General features: G+C 36.7%; 1 protein-coding gene across 2 annotated transcripts in view; it reads left to right on the top strand.

Annotated features, from left to right (window-relative positions):
* Positions 1-22,589, top strand: part of LOC105489072 (SH3 domain containing GRB2 like 2, endophilin A1) — a 227,123-nt gene that overhangs the window by 122,632 nt on the left and 81,902 nt on the right. Inside the window, exon 1 of one of the 2 annotated variants that reach the window (XM_011753704.2) lies at positions 7,130-7,194. The exons of the other annotated variant lie outside the window; for it this stretch is intronic. Within the exon in view, the coding sequence (XP_011752006.1) occupies positions 7,147-7,194 (48 nt within the window). The 5' untranslated portion in view covers positions 7,130-7,146. Of the gene's footprint in view, positions 1-7,129; positions 7,195-22,589 lie in introns of those variants that run through there. 2 annotated transcript variants of the gene reach the window in all.

The raw sequence follows: 22,589 nt of genomic DNA on the forward strand, positions 1-22,589 counted from the left end.
GGCAACATTATCTCTAGAGAACTTGGGTTCCTCTGGTATTCAGGATCCATCTGCTATGGATTTATAATTTTTCTTGTTTCCCCTCCCTAAGTTGGTGTTGAATTGATCATGTTGACCCATTTAAATTCAGAGGATGAGCTATTTTATTTATCTCACATTCTCTTACCATATTTGAAGAAATGGCCAGATTTTTCTCAGCCTTCCAACCCTTTCACTGTGTTTTGTCATGTATGTAGGATTTACCCAGTAGCAAAACTATGAATTCAGGGTCTTTAAGCTAAAACTTCCTAAAGCAATACCCAAAGACTCAGTTGTGAACTGAAAAATCTATGGGACTCTAGAGGAGTGGGATATCCCCCGACTTGACCTTTTGGTTCCCTGGATTCCTGTGGTTAGGTTAGCTGGAACTAATTGCTGAATATTTGTTGTTTTCTGAAGATAACCAGTTATTGTCTTGTGTTATCTTATTGTTCTTTAGCCACATTAATTTGTCTTTCTGACTTGTGTATTTTACCCTTATTCTTTTTTTTTTTTTTTTTTTTTTTTTTTTGAGACGAAGTCTCGCTCTGTCACCCAGGCTGAAGTGCAGTGGCCAGATCTCGGCTCACTGCAAGCTCTGCCTCCCAGGTTCACGCCATTCTCCTGCCTCAGCATCCCCAGCAGCTGGGACTACAGGTGCCCGCCGCCACGCCTGGCTCATTTTTTGTATTTTTAGCAGAGACGGGGTTTCACCGTGTTAGCCAGGATGGTATTGATCTCCTGACCTCGTGATCCGCCCGCCTCGGCCTCCCAAAGTGCTGGGATTGTAGGCGTGAGCCACCGCACCTGGCCACTACCCTTATTCTTTAGAAATATTTCTCTGTTCTGTGCTTGTGATTGATTTCTAAGGTCTCCTAGAAGTTACAAAGGGCCTGTATTAAAATCCTGTCAGCAATAACGCCATATGGTTTCCTAGATGTTCTGCAGACTAAAGAAAACACTTGTTCTGATATTTTAATCAAACTCTGAGGACTTAAACATATGGTATAAAGAATGCTAGTTAATAGCTTTTTGTGTTATTTTAATGGCAGAAACTACAAGTATGTTTGCACCAACCTAAAGAGAACCATGTCAGAGTAGCAGAAGAGCTCATCTCAAAGCCTATCTTAGAGAGATGGATGGACCTGTTCACTGTGTTTCATCATGCTAATATGAAGTGTGCCTGCCTTTGGGCAACTCATTTCATATTGAGCCTTAATCCAAATTGGTAAAATGAACTATAATCTTTCATCATTCCATAGATTTCAGCTTGAAGTGGGCCCACAGAGTAAGAGAGGGTAGGGAGTGAAAATGGAGTCACAAACCCAGCAGAGAATCCTCCCTCTGGTTTCTGAATAAACGTCGTATATGCAGAAGAAATCAATACATAGAACCTTCCCAGAGAAATCAGACTAACTGCAAAACTTGAAAAGCTTTTGCTACAAAATACGTAGAAATGATGGATAAAACAAAACAAAAATATGTTTTCATTCAGAGCTAACCAGAAAGTGTTATCAGGAGCCTAAAATGAAGAGGGAAGCCAAAGACCTGAGCTGTTTCAGGAGTGAGGGGAGAGGTGGCAGCAGGTAGTGGGGGTGAGGGTAGGGCTTGAGTATATCATGTATCATTTGGGGCCTCTTTGAGAGGAGAGATTGGAAATGAGTCACAAGCATGAGTATAGAAATTGGGAAAGAGGTAGTAAAATAATTACTGTTATTAGATGATATGATTATATACCTAGAAAACTTTACAGGAGCAATTGAAACAACACGACAAACAATAAGCGTGTTCATTTTAACATACAGAAATATTAGCATATAGAAATAGCCTACATAGATGCAAACAGCCACTAATTAGAAGATATCGTGTAAGGAAAGATCTCATTTGCGGTAGCGTTAAATAAAGATAAAATTCCTAGGTATAAATGATATAGTTTTTCTATTTAAAAAATAAATATACCACATGTATAATTTTTCATGAAAGAAGACATAAGAAACAGAAAAGCATACGATGTTCTTTTTATGATTGAAAAGACTTAGCATCATAAAGGAGTCAGCTTTCTCTAAGTTAAACTATAAATGTAATGTGATACTTATACAAAAGATACTATTTTTAGTAAGACAAGCCTATTATAAATTTATGGAAAAAAGTTAAGTATAGCCCAGGAAAATATAAGGAAGGATAATAAGGAAAACTAGCCCTAATATATATTTAAAAATTTTTTTAAATCTTTGATATTTAAAACAGTGTATTACTGATTAATGAAGAAACAGATTAATAGTTTAACATAAGATACAAGTAGATTTCAAATCAGTAAAAAAAATAGATAATTCAATAAAAGGTTTTGGGAAAGATGGATAGTCCTCTTGGAAAAAAGACTAGATCCATAATTCACATCTCGGATCCATAATTCACATTGGCAGGACCAGGAAGAGTTTCCAGTGGAATAAATAAAGATGTAAATGTTAATGAATGAAATCATAAAAATCACTAGAAGAAACCATTGAAGAAATTTGAAAGTAGTTTTGATTTAATGGAAGCTTTTCTAATTATGATCCCAAACGCAGAAACAATAGAGGAAAGAATCAGGATGTGTACCTATATAAAGAGAAATCATGTTGCAAAAAAAACAAAACATGAGCTGGGTCATGAAAAAATTTAAACAGAAGAAAAAGCAAGGAGCAAAACATAGTGAACCCTCTTGTTTCCATCTCCCAATTTCAGCCATTTCAAACTCATTTCAAAGCTGAATTTCTTTATTTTGAAGGTAATCCTTGCTTATCATATCATTGCATCTAAAACAATCTGCCTGTGAATAGAAAAGAGTCCTTTTTTTCTCAACATATTAAAATGCTATTATTACAATTAGGAAATTAGTGATTCCCTAATATTCATGATCATTTTTAAGGCATAGGGAAAATGAGTCTTCCAGTAAATAAATAATATCCACTTAAATATTTAAAAGGCATATTCTGTGATTTTCAGAAATTTTTTTAAAAAAAGAGATTAATATACTACAGAAATTTCTATTAAACTAAATTTAGACACGCTTCCCCTTTCAGTGTTCCAAATGCCCTGAATCTGTTAATGCCTTGCCGTCAGCTGGTTATGCCACTTGATTATGCTTTTGTTAATCCTGGATCTTTCTCTGACCTGAATGAAGCCCATTGCTTTATCCTGCCTTAAAAATCGCTTAGGACTGTGACAGATGACGGCGCAGCAGTCTGTAGTAAATCCCTCAAGATGGGGACACATCAGACATTGTCAGGACCCTCAAGCTCTTGAAGGAGGATTCAACAGAGATGAAATTTGGAGGTAGTGGTAGCCTGGGTGCCACCAGAATTTCCCACCCTTTATCAAATGAAAATGAGCTGCATTCTTTGGGTAGGGAATGATTTTAAGGATTGTATGGCTCGGGGAAAAAAAAACAATAAAAATATTTTATAAACAACTAGCTTGAGTGAATCTCTTTTCATAAAAATATTTAAGATGCAGGTAACATCAATCAGTAATGAGTGATAGATGTTGAATTTTGATGTAATAATCACAAGTTTGAATATTAAAATTAGTGTGTTTAGAATAACATGGCAGTTTCATTTCCAAACAGTTGAGGAGGAGGGACTCCACCTTAACTCATTCTATGAGGTCAGCATCATCCTGATACCAAAACCTGGCAGAGTCACAATGAAAAAAGAAAACGTCAGGCCAGTATCCTTGATGAATATAGGTGCAAAACTCCTCAGGAAAATACTAGCAAACCAAATCCAGTAGCACATCAAAAAGCTAATCCACTATGATCAAGAAGACGTTATCCCTGGGATGCAAGGTTGATTCAGCATATGCAAATCAATACATGTGATTCATCACATAAACAGAGCTAAAGACAAAAACCACATGATCATCTCAATAGGTGCAGAAAAGTCTTTTAATAAAATTCAGCATCCATTCATGTTAAAAACCCTCAACAAACTAGACATCAAAGGAATATACCTCAAAATAATAAGAGCCATTTATGACAAGCCTACAACCAGCATCATACTGAGTGATGAAAGCATTCCCCTAGTAAACTGGAAGAAGACAAGGATGCCCTCTTTCACCACTCCTATTCTACATAGTAGTGGAAGTCCTAGCCAGAACAGTCAGCAAGAGAAGTAAAAAGTAAAAAGCATTCAAATAGGCAGAGAGAAAGTCAAACTATCTATCTTTGTAGACTATATGGTTCTATACCTAGAAAATCCCATAGTCTCTGCCCAAAAGCTCCTTGATCTGATAAATAACTTTGGTGAAATTTCAGGTTACAAAATTAATATACAAAAATCAGTGGCATTTCTGTACACTAACATCATCCAAGCTGAGAGGCAAACCGAGAAAACATCACAATAGCCACAAAAAGAATAAAACAACCAGGAAAACAGCTAACCATGGAGGTGAAAGATCTCTACAATGAGAATTTTAAAAACTGTTCAAAGAAATCGGAGATGACACAAAGAAATGGAAAAATATTTTATGCTCACAGATAGGAAGAATCAATATTGTTAAAACGGTTATACCCTCCAAAGCAATTTACAGATTTAATGCCATTCCTATCAAAGTACCAATGACATTCTTCACAGAATTAGAAAAAATATTAAAACTCCTATGGAATCAAAAAGCCTGAATAGACAAGGCTAAGCTGAAAAGACAAAGCTGGAGACATTGCATTACCTGACTTCAAATTATGCTACAGGCTATAGTAACCAAAACAGCATGGTACTGGTACAAAACAGACACACATACCAATGGAACAGAATAGAGAGCCTAGAAATAAAGCCACACACTTACAACCATCTAATTTTTGACAAAGTTGACAAAAAGAAGCAACAGGGGAAAGTATTTCTTATTCAGTAAATGTTGCTGGGATAACTGGCTAGCCAATATGCAGAAGATTGAAACTATACCCCTTCCTTACATCATGTAAAAAATTAACACCAGAAGGATTAAAGACTTAAATGTAAAATCTAAAACTGTAAAAATCCTAGAAGGATAACCTAGGACATATCGCTGTGGACATAGGACTTGGCAAAGATTTCATGATGAAAATGCCAAAAGTAATTGCAACAAAAACAAAAATTGACAAAATAGAGATCTTCTGCATAGCAGAAGAAATTATTAGCAAACAGACAACCTACAGAATGGGAGAAAATATTTGCAAACTATTCATGCAACAAAGGTCTAATATCCAGAATTTATAAGGAACTTAAATTTTATAACAAAAAAACAAATAACCCCATAAAAAAATGGGCAAAAGACATAAGCAGACACTTTTCCAAAGAAAGCATACATGTGGCCCACAAGTATATACAAACATGCTCAACATCACTGATCATTAGAGAAATGCAAATCAGAGTGACAACGAGATACCATTTCACACCAGTCAGAATGACTGTTATCAAAAAGTCAAACAATAACAGATGTTGGTGAGATTGCAGAGAAAAGAGAGTGCTTATACACGGCTGCTGGAAATGTAAATTAGTTTAGCCATTGTGGAAAGCAGTGTGGCAATTTCCAAATGGAATTACCACTCAACCCAGCAATCCTATGTTGGATATAATCCTAAAGGAATAGAAATCATCCTACCATAAAGGTACATGCATGCGTATGTTCAGCACAGCAGTATTGACAGTAGTAAAGACATTAGAATCAACTGAAATGGACTTGATGTGGAAATATGTATCATATGTAGCATATTCAGGCCACTTAGGTTGACATAGATTCAACGTTTTACAACGTTTTAGTAGATATCAAAGTAATGTCTATATATCTAATGTAAGAGATAAAGTAATACATTCTAAGTAAAACTTAGATTTGTGTCATTTGAGAGTTTACCCCTTTTATTCTGGAGTGCAAAGGGACATGCCCAAGGCCACTAAGTAGGGCCTGAATCCCATCTCACAATCTCAGTGCCTTTTTCCTTTCCATGTGATCATACTTCTTCCTTTCATACCTTTAAATCGATTATCTTCCTTCATTAGAATGTGTGTTGAAGTTTTGAACAAAGCGTAATAGGCATGAACGTGTTTTTATGCTTTCTTAATGTAAACTGTTTTTCTCCCCATTGCCTGTGATGCTAGCACCTCTTCATGAACTTTCCTGTCCTCTCAGTTGCACCAGGCTTTTGATTCTGCCAGATGCAGTGGGAAAGCAATTGCTCTTCCTAAGGAAATCCATGGTTGGATTTATTTTCCTCTTACCTTTTCTTGCCATGGTAAACTTTTATGGTCATTTATCTCTGTCATAAAAATGAATGAATATAGTACATGTAATCTTGCCTGTCTTAAATTATATGACATATACTGTTTATGTCTTCATTCTAGTTTCTTTTATGTGAATGGGCATTTTGGTTTATGAAGAAAGATTTGTATCTTGTTTTGTTCCTCCTGGCTTTAGACATCTTATAGGTGAGTCCCTTAGGGTGTTGGATCTTCCTTGCAGGGCCCTGTATTCCTGATATCTAAGACTAATCTTACACCATTGAAATGAATAATGAACCTGAAAAAAATGGAATCCTGCTTCTCACATAGGAGAGTCAGGAGAGGCTAGAAAATGTTGCTGTAGGGTTTTGCCTCAACAAAATAGTAAGCATTTGAAAGGAAATTCAAGCAGTGTGTTTTGGCCAGAGAAATGTAGCATCTCAGAGTAAAGGGGATTTTTAGGCAATTTATATATACATGCACTTGACATATAAAACCCTTACACTGCTAACCAGTAGTCAGCCAATCCTTGGTTAACCCTGCTGAAGACCAGAAAATCAGGAGAGCAGCCTACAGTAATAGGAGGAACTTGTGCTTTTAATCTGGCAAATTTCTATATCCTGACTGCAACACACACATGCTGTGACCTTGGGTAAGACCCTTGACTCTCTGATTCTCCATTTCCTTATTGTGGTCTCATTAGAGAATTAAATGACATATTAACTACTATTATTTTAATCTATCACATCTGAGCTGAAATATCTTCCACTAGTTCTCATTTATTCCTTCCAAATCTTCCTCTTGGGGTCATACAGAACACAGTTGTAATCTCACTAGTTATCTTCTAGGTGTGTTTAATTTCAAGTCTCAACTCTCTCTAGGGCTGTCACTATCTTTTATGTGTTTGAAAGCTGTGCAATCAAAGGACAATGGAGACAGAACACTGGTAAGCTGAAGTCGCCTTCTAGCATTCTCTATGATCTACCTGTATTTTACTGTGCTGTACTAACTTTGTGCCGTGCAACAGTCACTTTGTGAACTTGTGGTGTTTGTGAACAGAAGCTCAAATTAAATACTCAATTTCAGTCATTAACTGATGTGAAAAACTGTTCCTTTTCTGGATGAAAATATACATATGTTTGGGCAAAGGAGCGTGAAAGTTGATATTGGTACCAGACACTTTACAGCTATTAGACCTTACCCCTAAATCCTTACATCTAAGATTTAAAGCACGGTCTTTACGTAAGCCTGTTTCACTTGCTACCGATAATAAAAATCCTGTCCTAACACAGACAATTGAAAAAGTAACCTCATATGCATATTCTGTTTCACACTCCTCTTGTGTATTTACTCTTCATGTGTCTCTGAAATCCAAATAAAAGGTGAGACCTAGAGAGACACATATTCACGTTTGTCCTCTTAGAAGCATGTAGATTTTACGCATGATGTCCCCATTATTGTAATTGGAGTGTGCAAAGATAATTCAGCAAGTCCTTATGTCTCAGTGTCTCAATTATGAATAGTTTATGATTCAGTGTTGCCCTGAGGGCCTCTGAGATGGGTAAAGAAACTGTCTGTCTCCAGATTCTGGACTCTTCCCAAGGTCTTGGCTTCTTTCTTGCCATCGTGGTCATTGTTCTTCCCAAGTTCTCTGCCTGCTTCTTGACATCCTCATCACTGTCCCCACTCCTTTCATTTTTCTCTTCATTTTTCTACAGTCTCACTCGTATTTGTATTTGGTTTTGATAGTGAGACTGAATTTTGTTTCATCCTAAATGATTGTCACAGTTTATTTCATTTTTTGATTTTGACTCTTAGTATTCTTTCATGTCAAATGTTTCTGGAGAAACTCTACTTTGCGTAATTTAGGGACCCCAGAGTAGAGCAATTCCAGTTTGAAAATATTCTAATTTGGCTTTTAAAAATGTAAAATGTGAGAATGAAACCATTAGAGCTTGACTTTCTTAGAAATTTGTCAAGTATATATTTAACAAATATATATGGTTACATTATATTCTATTTATAAATTAAATGTTCTTTAACGATGAACACCTGGTCAAGTCTCTCTAGTGGCTTTAAGTAAAGACCACTTCATTTACCCTCATGTGGCTAAGATAATGCTTTTTGTTATGCTTCAGGTTCATTATGTGAAAGCAGTCCACTTCTGAGATTAGTTTAAAATGTTCTATTTAAAGGCTGTTTGTGTGGCCCCATTTAAGAAATTAGGCTATGCAAATACAACCTGATTACGAGATTCAGGTTTAAAGAAATTTGAGGTGCATTTGAGGTTCTTTGTTACCATCAATCGTAGGTTTTACTGGAACTAAACCCCTGAGATTCAGGCTTGTTAGGTTTTACTCAAGAATTCCATTTCCAGCACCAGTACCTTTCATTCTGAGTGGTAAGTGACCAACCTATGATTTTTCTCCCTATTCAGCAATTGATTTTGTTTCCTTGATATACTTTTATTTGTCAGTTTCCTGCTGCCATAATTCTTACTCCTATCAAGACATTCATTTTTGTTTCTAATGTGGGTAAAATGTTTAGACCAGAGGTTCTGCTGATCTGTGATTCTCTAAATTATCCAGGTTGAAATGTTTCCCAGGGCTTGCTCATTTGGGGACCATGAAAAATCCATTTGGCCTGGAAAAAGCTTGGTTTATTTGTGTACTGCTTATAAGATAAGTCAATCGCTTACAATATCCTGTCGTGGATGGAATAGACCACTCATGAATAGAAAACAGAACGTATTAAAACCTTTAATCAAAGGGTGGCGCCAAGATGTCCAAATAGGAACAGATCGGCCTCCAGCTCCTAGCATGAGTGACACAGAAGATGGGTGATTTCTGCATTTCCAACTGAGGTACTGGGTTCATCTCACTGGGGCATGTTGGACAGTGGGTGCAGGACAGTGGGTGCAGCCCAACAAGCGAGAGCCAAAGCAGGGTGAGGCATCACCTCACCCAGGAAGCGCAGGGGGAAGGGAATTCCCTTTCCTAGCCAAGGGAAACTGTGACACACACCACCTGGAAAATCAGGTCACTCCCACCCTAATACTGCGCTTTACCAAGGGTCTTAGCAAATGGCACACAAGGAGATTATATCTCACACCTGGCTTGGAGGGTCCCACGCCCATGGAGATTCCCTCTTTGCTAGCACAGCAGTCTGAGATCTAACTGCAAGGCGGCAGTGAGGCTGGGGGAGGGGCGCCCGCCATTGCTGAGGCTTAAGTAGGCAAACAAAGCAGTCAGGAAGCTCGAACCCCAGCTCAAGGAGGCCTGCCTACCTCTGTAGACTCCACCTCTGGGGACAGGGCATGGCCAAACAAAAGGCAGCAGAAACCTCTGCAGATGTAAATGTCCCTGTCTGACAGCTTTGAAGAGAGTACTGGTTTTCCCAGCAGAGAGTTTGAGATCTGAGAATGGACAGACTGCCTGCTCAAGTGGGTCCCTGACCCCCTGAGTAGCCTAACTGGGAGACATCCTCCACCAGGGGCAGACTGACACCTCATACCTCACACGGCCAGGTATACCTCTGAGATGAAGCTTCCAGAGGAACGATCAGAGAGCAACATTTGCTGTTCAGCAATATTCACTCTTCTGCAGCCTCTGCTGCTGGTACCCAGGCAAACAGGGTCTGGAGTGGACCTCGAGCACATTCCAACAGACCTGCTGCTGAGGGTCCTGACTGTTAGAAGGAAAACTAACAAACAGAAAGGACATCCACACTAAAACCCCATCTGTACGTCACCATCATCAAAGACCAAAGGTAGATAAAACCACAAAGATGGGGAAAAAGCAGTGCAGAAAATCTGAAAATTCTAAAAATCAGAGCACCTCTTTCCCTCCAAAGGAACACAGCTCCTCACCAGCAATGGAACAAAGCATGACGGAGAATGAGTTTGACGAGTTCAGAGAAGAAGGCTTTAGATGATCAAACTTCTCCGAGCTAAAGACGGAGTGTGAACCCGGCATAAAGAAACTAAAAACCTTGAAAAAAGATTTGACGAATGGCTAACTAGAATAACCAATGTAGAGAAGTCGTTAAATGACCTGATAGAGATGTGAAAACCATGACACGAGAACTACGTGACAAATGCATAACCTTCAGTAACCGACTCTATCAACTGGAAGAAAGGCTATCGGTGATTGAAGATCAAATGAATGAAATGAAGTGAGAAGAGAAGTTTAGAGAAAAAAGAGTAAAAAGAAATGAACAAAGCCTCCAAGAAATATGAGAATATGTGAAAAGACCAAATCTACGTCTGATTGGTGTACCTGAAAGTGACGGGAGAATGGAACCATGTTGGAAAACACTCTGCAGGATATTATCCAGGAGAACTTCCCCAACCAAGCAAGGCAGGCCAACATTCAAATTCAGGAAATACAGAGAATGCCACAAAGATACTCCTCGAGAAGAGCAACTCCAAGACATAATTGTCAGATTCACCAAAGTTGAAATGAAGGAAAAAATGTTAAGGGCAGTCAGAGAGAAAGGTCGGGTTACCTACAAAGGGAAGCCCATCAGACTAACAGCAGATCTCTCGGCAGAAACTCTCCAAGCCAGAAGAGAGTGGGGGCCAATATACAACATTCTTAAAGAAAAGTTTCAACCCAGAATTTCATATCCAGCCAAACTAAGTTTCATAAGTGAAGGAGAAATAAAATCCTTTACAGAAAAGCAAATGCTGAGAGATTTTGTCACCACCAGGCCTGCCCTACCAGAGCTCCTGAAGGAAGCACTAAACATGGAAAGGAACAACCAGTACCAGCCACTGCAAAAACATGCCAAAATGTAAAGACCATTGAGGCTAGGAAGAAACTGCATCAACTAACGAGAAAATTAACCAGGTAACATCATAATGACAGGATCAAGCTCACATATAACAATATTAACCTTAAATGTAAATGGGCTAAATGCTCCAATTAAAAGAAACAGACTGGCAAATTGGATAAAGAGTCAAGACCCATCAGTTTGCTGTATTCAGGAGACCCATCGCACATGCAGAGACACACAAAGGCTCAAAATAAAGGTATGGAAGAAGATCTACCAAGCAATTAGAAAACAAAAAAAAGGCAGGGGTTGCAATCCTAGTCTCTGATAAAACAGACTTTAAACAAAGATCAAAAGGCACAAAGAAGGCCATTACATAATGGTAAAGGGATCAATTCAACAAGAAGAGATAACTATCCTAAATATATATGCACCCAATAGAGGAGCACCCAGATTCATAAAGCAAGTCCTTAGGGACTTACAAAGAGACTTACACTCCCACACAATAATAATGGGAGACTTTAGCACCTCACTGTCAACATTAGACAGATCAATGAGACAGAAAGTAAACAAGGATATCCAGGAATTGAACTCAATTCTGCACCAAGCAGACCTAACAGACATCTACAGAACTCTCCACCCCAAATCAACAGAACATACATTCTTCTTAGCACCACATCGCACTTATTCCAAAATTGACCACATAGTTGGAAGTAAAGCATTCCTTAGCAAATGTAAAAGAACAGAAATTATAACAGTCTTTCAGACCACAGTGCAATCAAACTAGAACTCAGGATTAAGAAACTCACTCAAAACCACTCAACTACCTGGAAACTGAACAATGTGCTCCTCAATGACTACTGGGTACATAAGGAAATGAAGGCAGAAATAAAGATGTTCTTTGCAACCAAAGAGAACAAAGATACAACATACCACAATCTCTGGGACACATTTAAAGCAGTGTGTAGAGGGAAATTTACAGCACTAAATGCCCACAAGAGAAAGCAGGAAAGATCTAATATTGACACCCTAACATCATGATTAAAAGAACTATAGAAGCAAGAGTAAACACATTCAAAAGCTAGCAGAAGGCAAGAAATAACTAAGATTAGAGTAGAGCTGAAGGAGATAGAGACACAAAAAGCCCTCCAAAAAATCAATGAATCCAGGAGTTGGTTATTTGAAAAGATCAACAAAATTGATAAACCGCTAGCAAGACTAATAAAGAAGAAAAGAGAGAAGAATCAAATAGAGGCAATAACAAATGATAAAGGGGTATATATCACCACTGACCCCACAGAAATACAAACTACCATCAGATAATACTATAAACACCTCTACGCAAATAAACTAGAAAACGTAGAAGAAATGAATAATTTCCTGGACACATACACTTTCCCACGACTAAATCAGGAAGAAGTTGAATCCCTGAATAGACCAATAGCAGGCTCTGAAATTGAGGCAATAATTAATAGCCTACCAACCAAAAAAAGTCCAGGACCAGACGGATTCACAGCCGAATTCTACCAGAGGTACAAGGAGGAGCTGGTACCATTCCTTCTGAAACTATTCCAATCAATAGAAAAAGAGGGAATCCTCCCTGACTCATTTTATGAGGCCAACATCATCCTGATACCAAAGCCTGGCAGACACACAACAAAAAAAGAGAATTTTGGACCAATATCCCTGATGAACATCGATGCAAAAATCCTCAATAAAATACTGGCAAACCGAATCCAGCAGCACATCAAAAAGCTTATCCACCATGATCAAGTGGGCTTCATCCCTGGGATGCAAGGCTGGTTCAACATACACAAATCAATAAATGTAATGCAGCATATAAACAGAACCAAAGACAAAAACCACATGATTATCTCAATAGATCCAGAAAAGGCCTTTGACAAAATTCAACAGCCCTTCATGCCAAAACCTCTCAATAAATTTGGTATTGATGGAACGTATCTCAAAATAATAAGAGCTATTTATGACAAACCCACAGCCAATATCATACTGAAAGGGCAAAAACTGGAAGCGTTCTCCTTGAAAACTGGCACAAGACAGGGATGCCCCCTCTCACCACTCCTATTCAACATAGTGTTGGAAGTTCTGGCCAGGACAATCAGGCAAGAGAGAAAGAAATAAAGGGTATTCAGTTAGGAAAAGAGGAATTCAAATTGTCCCTGTTTTCAGATGACATGATTGTATATTTAGAAAACTCTGTCTCAGCCCAAAATCTCCTTAAGCTGATAAACAACTTCAGCAAAGTCTCAGGATACAAAATCAATGTGCAAAAATCACAACCATTCTTATATACCAATAACAGGCAAACAGAGAGCCAAATCATGAGTGAACTGACATTCACAATAGCTTCAAAGAGAATAAAATACCTAAGAATCCAACTTACAAGGAATGTAAAGGACCTCTTCAAAGAGAACTACAAACCACTGCTCAGTGAAATGAAAGAGGACACAAACAAATGGAAGAATGTGCCATGCTCATGGATAGGAAGAATCAGTATCGTGAAAATGGCCATACTGCCTGAGGTAATTTATAGATTCACTGCCATTCCCATTAAGCTACCAATGAGTTTCTTCACAGAATTGGAAAAAAACTGTTTTAAAGTTCATATGGAACCAAAAAAGAGCCGACAATGCCAAGACAGTCCTAAACCAAAAGAACAAAGCTGGAGGCATCATGCTACCTGACTTCAAACTATACTTCAAGGCTACATTAACCAAAACAGCATGGTACTGGTACCAAAACAGAGATATAGACCAATGGAACAAAACAGAGCCCTCACAAATAATACCACACATCTACAACTATCTGATCTTTGTCAAACCTGACAAAAAGAAGAAGTGGCGAAAGGATTCCCTGTTTAATTAATAGTGCTGGGAAAATTGGCTATTCATAAGTGGAAAGCTGAAACTGGATCCCCTCCTTAAATCTTATAGAAGAATTAATTGAAGATGGATTAGAGACTTAAATGTTAGACCTAACACCATAAAAACCCTAGAAGAAAACCTAGGCAGTATCATTCAGGACAAAGGCATGGGCAAGGACTTCATGTCTAAAACACCAAAAGCAATGGCAACAAAAGCCAAAATTGACAAATGGGATCTAATAAAACTAAAGAGCTTCTGCACGGCAGAAGAAACTACCATCAGAGTGAACAGGCAACCTAGAGAATGGTAGAAAATTTTTGCAATCTACTCATCTGACAAAGGGCTAATATCCAGAACCTACAAAGAACTCAAACAAATTTACAAGAAAAACACTCCATCAAAAAGTGGGTGAAAGATATGAAAAGACACTTCTCAAAAGAAGACATTTATGCAGCCAACAGACACATGAAAAAATGCTCATCATCACTGGCCATCAGAGAAACAAATCAAAAGCACAATGAGATACCATCTCACACCAGTTAGAATGGCGATCATTAAAAAGTCAGGAAGCAACAGGTGCTGGAGAGGATGTGGAGAAATAGGAACACTTTTACCCTATTGTTGGGACTGTAACCTAATTAAACCATTGTGGAAGACAGTGTGGCGATTCCTCAAGGATCTAGAACTAGAAATACCATTTGACCCAGCCATCCCATTACTGGGTATATACCCAAAGGATTATAAATCATGTTGCTATAAAGACACATGCACACGTATGTTTATTGTGGCACTATTCACAATAGCAAAGACTTGGAACCAACCCAAATGGCCATCAGTGACAGACTGGATTAAGAAAATGTGGCACATATACACCATGGAATACTATGCAGCCATAAAAAGGGATGAGTTCATGTCCTTTGTAGGGACATGGATGCAGCTGGGGGCCATCATTCTCAGCAAACTATTGCGGGAACAGAGGGCCAAACACCGCATGTTCTCACTCATGGGTGGGAGTTGAATGGTGAGAACACTTGGACACAGGAAAGGGAACATCACACACCGGGGCCTGTTGTGGGGTGGGGGGAGGGGGGAGGGATAGCATTAGGAGTTATACCTAATGTAAATGACGAGTTAATGGGTGCAGCACACCAACATGGCACGTGTATACATATGTAACCAACCTGCACGTTGTGCACATGTACCCTAGAACATAAAGTATAATAATAATTTAAAAAAAAATTTCAAAACATTTCTATCTTAACACAGGCTGCTTTTTTAAAAACTTTTATTTTAAGTTCAGGGGTACAAGTACAGGTTTGTCACATTGGTAAACTTGGGTCATGGGGATTTGTTGTACAGATTATTTCATATCCCAGTTATTAAGCCTAGTACCCATTAGTTATTTTTCCTGGTCCTCTCCCTTCTCCCACCCTCCACCCTCCACCCTCCCAAAGGCCCCAATGTGTGCTTTTTTCTTCTGTGTCCATGTGCTTTCATCATTTAGCTCCCACTTATGAGTGAGAACATGTGGTGTTTGGTTTTCTGTTTCTGTGTTAGTTTGCTGAGAATAATGGCCTCTAGCTCCATCCATGTTCCACAAGGGACATGATCTCGTTGTTTTTTTGGCTGCCTATGAGTTTATGTTTTACGTTTCTGTGTAATAGTGAACCCTATTTGTATCTGTCAATTTTTCTGTCTAAAGTAATACATGTTGACAATTTGCTTATGTATATATATGAAGGTTTTTCTCCAAATGTTGAACCATATTTGTAGAAATACCGTATATCTATATATCTATCCAATATATAAAAACCATCTGGAACTAATATATACCTAACTAAACTGCAACAACAACAATAAATAAGTCACAACATTCCTCTTTAAACAATAAAAAATAAATAAATAAAACCTTTAATCAAGAAATCATACCAAATTCCTAATTGCAGATGTAAGAGCGTATTTCTTGTGTGGCAAGTCCATGAAACTAAAGGCCTGATCCATACATAAATGTGTGATACCCCTCAGCAGAGAGAGATGCTCCAGATATTAGGCTGTTTTTGGTACTGTCTCTAACATGCAAGTGGGCTGTGTATCATTGGTGTCTTTTTCTCCAGTGTGCCTAGTAGAGCATCCTAAAGTAAAGCATCTTCAGCATTACAACTGAAGATGTAAATGAGCATGTGAATAATTACATGCTTCGTAAAAAGAAAATGTTTCTCATTATATTAACATAAATATTATATATGTGTGTGTATATATAGTTTAACCTATTTGTATTAGACACACACACACACACACACACGTTTAACCTGTATTCTGTCTCCCCTGTTACTTTGCTTATTTTAGAGTATGGCAATATTTTAATATATTGGACAGCTGAACTGACATTTATTCAATGTATTGAGTTCCTAGTATGTTCCAGGCACTGTGGAAGGGTGGTGAAGATACAAAGAGAAGTAAAAATATGTATCCTTTTCTTAAATAGTTTGAAGCCTAGTGAGGGAGATAGAAATATATACCATTAACAATAGTGAGGGAGATAGAAATACATACCATTAACAATAGAATGAGGGCGGTACTCCTAGAGGCCTTATAGGTACAAAGTGCTTTGAAACCTTAGAGGAAGGAGTGGTCCTTAGGGTTGGAGTGGAATTCTCTGGGAAGGACCTGCTATGTTGAAGAGTCTGAGTTTCACCCTAAAATCAGTTAGAGAATTGATAAGGTTTTGCTGTGTCCCCACCCAAATCTCATCTTGAATTGTAGTTAGCATTCAAGATGTAATCCCCATGTGTCATGGGAGGGACCCGGTGGGAGGTAATTGAGTCATGGGGGCGTTTACCCCGTGATGCTGTTCCCATGATAGTGAGTTCTCACAAGATCTCATGGTTTAACAAGAGGCTTTCCTCCATTTTGCTCTGCCCTTCTTGCTGCTGCCATGTGAAGAAGGATGTGTTTGCATCCCCTTCTGTGGTGATTGTAAGTTTCCTGAGGCCTCCCCAGCCCTGCAGAACTGAGTCAATTAAACCTCTTTCCTTTATAAGTTATCCAGGACATGTCCTTATGACAGCATGAGAGCAGACTAATACAGGGACCATTAAGGAATTTTTAGCCTTGGAGTGATAAGGTCAGGTATTCCTTCTAGAAAGTTGATACTGTGGACTACAATTTAGGAATGAGAGGCCAGAGGAATTTTTCAACAAATTAAAACAATGAATTACTATATGATGCAGCAATTCTACTTCTAGATGTAGACCCAAATGAACTGGAAGCACAGACTCGAGCAGATATCTGTACATCCATGTTCACAGCAACATTACTCACAATAGTCAAAAGGTGGAAAAACCCAAATGTCCATCAACAGTTGAATGGATAAACAAAATGTGGTGTATATATATATATATATATATATATATATATATATATATATATATGCAATGGCATATCATTAAAACCTTGACAAGGAATAAAATTTTGACATATTCCACAATAGGGATAAACCTTATAGACATTATACTAAGTGAAATAAGCCAATCCTCATCTTCGAAGTGTGGTGATAATAATACAGCTCTCCCCTCTTATCTGCAAGGGATATGTTCCAAAATCCCCAGTGTATGCCTGAAACTGGGTATTACTGAAAGCTGTATATATTGTACTGTGTTTTTTCCCTATACTTGCAATACTATAAGATTTAAGTTATAAATTAGGTACAGTAGGAGATTCACAATAACTAAAATAGAACAATTATAACAGTACACTTAATAAAAGATATATAATTGTGCACCTTCATTATCTGTCTCTCAGTCTCTCAAAATACCTTAACTATGGGTAACTGAAACTATAGAAAGTGAGATCACAGATAATGAGGAAAAAATTGTATCTATTTAATAAAACTACAGGGTGGTGGCCCTGAGGAATAAATTGGCTAACTCATGTAAAGTGCTTCAAAGGATGCCTGACACAGTAACTCCTCAATAAATGTGAGCTGCTACTGAAGTGCTTTTGTTACCACTGCCACTATTACTGTTTTTTTATTTGAAGAACTAACTTAAAGATATGGCATATTAATCTTGTTTCCTTGACTTTGATGGGATATCTTATTTTAATAGCTTTATTGTGGTATTCTTCACATATGGAAACTGTACTTATTTAAAGCATATAGCATGATAAGTTTTGACATACATGTACATCTGTGAAACGATCACTGAAATTCAGAAAGTGAACAGCATCCATTACTTTCTCAATAGAACCCAGTGCTTTCTCAAAGCCCTTGGTAATTCCTCCATTTCCCCAGATGACCACTGTTATTCTTTCTCTTACCATAGATTAGTTTGAGTTTTCTAGAGTTTTATATACCTCTAATCATATAATATTGTATTCCTTTTTGTCTGACTTCTTTCAATCAGCATAATTGTTTTCAGACTATATGTTTTTGTGTATATAAAGTTAATTCCTTTATGTTGCCAAATGGTATTCCATTGTATGAACATACCACAGTTTGTTTATCCATAAGCCCTGTTGATGGATACTGGGTTGTTTTCAGTTATAGAGAATTATAAATAAACCTGCTATGAATATTCTTGTACCAGACATATTCTTTTAATGGATGTATATTTTCTTTAGGGTAAATCTAAGAATGGAATAGCTGGATTATGTAATAGATATATGTTTAACTTTTTAAAACAGTATTCAACAGTTTTACGAAGTGGTGGTTCTGTTTTACATGCCAGCAACAGTGTACGGGAGTTTCTGGTGTTCACTAATACATCCTCACTAATACTTGGTATGGCAGACTTAAATTTTATCCACTCTGATAGGTGTGCAGTGGTATGTAGTTGTAGTTTTAACTGATATTTCCTTAATGACTAATGATGTTGAGCATCTTTTATGTGCTTGTTTGTTTATATTCTTGTGTTTTCTTTGATGATGTGTATGTTCAGGTCTGTTGCTCATTCCTTTATTGGGTTATTTTCTTATTATTTCTTTAGTTTTGAGAATTATTTATATACTGTGGATACAAATTCTTCGTCATAGATATGCTTGTAAATATTTTCTCCCCATCTGTGGCTTGATGTTTTATTTTCCTAACAGTGTCTTCTGGGGAGCCGAAGATTTTAATTTTGATAAAAATCCAGTTCATCCAATTTTTCACTTACGATTTATAATCTTGGAGTCATCTCTAAAAAAAATCTTTGCCTAACCCAAGGTTACAAAGATTTTCTCTTTTCTTTCAGAAGTTTCTTAGTTAGGTATTATAGGTAGACATGTGATCAGTTTGTGCTAATTTTGTATATTACTGAAGATGTGGATTGAATGTTTTTTGTTTTGCATATGAACATCCAATTTCTCTAGCATCATTTATTGAAAACTCTGTTCTTCCTTCACTGGATTGCTTTTCTATCTTTGCAAACAATTATTTGTCCTATATATCTAAGTTTGTTTCTAGATTCTTTATTCTGTAGCATTGATCTATTTGTCTTTTTTGATGCCAATACCTCATTGATTACAGTAGCTTTATGATAAGTATTGAAATCACATTCTTCTAAGTTGTTCGTTCATCTATGTCCTTCACAACGTTCTCAAATGGATTTAGAATCAATTAGTCAATCTATTTGTCTGTATATCCATCCGTCCGTCCCTCCATCCATCCATCCATCCATCCATCCATCCATCCATCCATCCATCCATCCACCCACTCATCCCTCTCACTAGCTATAACCTAGATTACAATGTTCAATAGAAATAGTAAGCGTGAACATCCTTGTGAACATTCTTGCTGTGTTACTGATCATAGAGAAGAAGCATTCAGTCTTTCACCATTAAGGATGATGTTAGTTATACATTTTTCTTATAGGCCCTTTTTAAAGTTTAAGGACATTCCTTTCCCTTCTTAGTATGCTGAGTTTTATTTTAATCAAAAGTAGATGTTAGATTTTCACATGCTGTTGAGATGATCATGTAGTTTTCCTTTTTGGTTTTTTTAATGTGGTGATTGATGTTTTGAGTGTTAAGCTAACTCTATATTCCTCAGATAAACTCCAATTACCGCTTTAAAATTTGTAGAATCTGTATTGATATCCTCTCTCATTTGTAATATCGATAATTTATGTATTCTTTTTTGTGATAAGTTTTCCTAGAGATTTATCAATTTTATTGATCTTCTCAGAGAACCTGCCTTTGGCATCATTGACTTTTCTCTATTGTTTTTCTGTTTTTTATGTCACTGACTTTGGCTGTGAGCTTTATTGTTTCCTTTCTTCTGCTTACTTTGGTTTAATTTGCTTTTCCTTTTCAGTTTGTTAAGGTCATTCGTTTGAGACCTTTCTTCTTTTCTAACATAGATGTTAGGTGGTATAAATTTCTTCCTGAGTTAGTACTATGGTAGTGTCATCCCACAAATGCTATGTTATATTTTCATTCAGCTCAAAATGCATTCTAATTTTCTTTTGATTTATTTATTACCCAGTAGATTATTTAGAGGTGCATTATTTATAAATATTTGGGGATTTTTGAGATCTGCTTTTTATTTCTGATGTAATTTCATTGTGGTTAGAGAAAATACATCATATAACTTGAGTCCTTTTAAATGTATTGAGAATTATTTTACAGTCAAGAATATTGCGTGTCTTGTATACATATTTCATGTACACTTCAGAATTTATATTTTGTTGTTGTTGGATGGAGTCTTTTATAAATGTTAATAAAGTCAATTTGGTTGATAGGATAGTTCCAGTCTACTGTATGTCTGACAATTTTCTGTCCATTTGTTTTAATTATTGGGAAAAGGGTACTGAAATCTTCAACTTTAATTTAGGATTTTGTCTGTTTTACTTTATTTCTGTGTTTTTTCTTCAGGCATTGGAAGAAATAATATTGGGATGTAAATACAAAGGATTGTTATATCATCTTGATTAATTGAGCCCTTTATTAGTATGAAATGATGGTTTTGAGCCCTAGAAATAGTCCTTACTATGGTGTATTTTTTACTTGTGTTGACGTGTTACTGTGTGTGTCTTTTTCCATTCTATTACCTTTTGTTCTAATCTGTTAGTGTCTTTGTGTTTAAAGTGTAGGTTTGTAGTAAGCAAATATTGTTACGTCTTTATCTTTTATCCAATCTGAAAATCTCTGCCTTTTTTGTGAATGTTTAGAATATTTACATTTAATATGATTATTCATATCTTTAGGTTTAAACCTGTCATCTTGCTGTTTGCTTTCTATTTGTTTCATCTGTTATTTATTCATTTCCTTTGTTTTTCCCTGCCTTTTTTTGGATTGAGTATTTTAATGATTCTGGTTTATCTCCCTTGTTCTTATATTGTTCATAGCAGTTTGTTCTGCTACTTTAGTGACTGGTAGTGCCTACATGGTCTATAACATTCCTCTTTAACTTATCACAGTTTAAGTGATATTTAGGACTTCACTTATTGCATACAAACCTTAGAACAGTATACTTCATTACTCTCTCTCTTGGCCTTTATGTTACTGTTGTTGTGTGTGTGTGTTTGTGCGTGTGTATATATAGATATATTACTTATAGCTATATTATAAAACCCTGAGTACATAGTTGTTTTTGTTTGAATAATCAATAGTCTTTTAATAAATTTTAACAACAAAAAAATCTCCCATCTACAACCTGTAACATTTTCTATGCTTTTCATTTCTTATGTAGATCCAGATATTCATCTGGTATCATTTTCTTTTTGCTTGAAGGACTTTCTTTAATATTTCTTTTTCGTGTGGTTGTCGAGTGATGAATTATTCCAGCTTTTATATGTCTGAAAGTAAGTCTTTATGTTGCCTGTGTTTTTGAAAGGTGTTTTCATTGGATATAGAATTCTTGGTAGACATTTTTTGTCCTTTTAGTGCTTTAAAGATGTTATCAGCAGTCTTTTTGTTTTGTATTGCATATGCAATATTCATATCTCTCATCCTTTGTATATAATTATGTCTTTTTCCTCTAGCTTGTATTTAAGATTTTTTTCCTTATCACTGGTTTTGAGTGTTTGATTATGGTTTCTTTCTTTCTTTTCTTTGTTTGTTTGTTTGTTTGTTTGTTTTGATATGGGTTCTCACTTTGTTGCCCAGGCTGGTCACAAATTTGCTTTGTTGTCCAGGCTGGTTATGAATATGATTTCCTTTGATGTAATTTGCTTAGTGTTTCTTGTGTTTAGGGTTCATTCAGCTTCTTGGATTCATCAGTTTGTTGTTTTGCTCAAGTTTGTACATTTTCAGCCATTAACTTTTCAAAAATTTATTTGTCCCTCTCCAGTTCTTCTCTCCTTCATGAACTTCACTTACTCATCTGTTAACTCACTTGATATCGTCCCATATCTTACTGATTATTTTCTTTCTTTTTTGATTCATTTTCTCTGTGTGTTTCATCTTTGGATTGATTTTATTGCTAGGCTTTAAATTTCACTAATCATTTTTCCTGCAAGATGTCCCGTGGTTAATACCATCCAGTGTATTATTTATCTCAGACATTGTATTTTTTATGTCTGGGAATTATACCTCATATTTATGTGTATGTATATGCAGCTGTTCCTCAACTTGTAATGGGCATCACATTATGTCCAGATAAACCTATCATAAGTTGAAAATATCGTAAGTTGATAATGCATTTCGTACACCTAATATACCAAACATTATAGCTCAGCCTCGCCTACCTTAAACATGCTCAGAA

The sequence above is a fragment of the Macaca nemestrina genome, chromosome 14, assembly GCF_043159975.1.
Source record: "Macaca nemestrina isolate mMacNem1 chromosome 14, mMacNem.hap1, whole genome shotgun sequence".
Classification (NCBI taxonomy): Eukaryota; Metazoa; Chordata; class Mammalia; order Primates; family Cercopithecidae; genus Macaca; species Macaca nemestrina.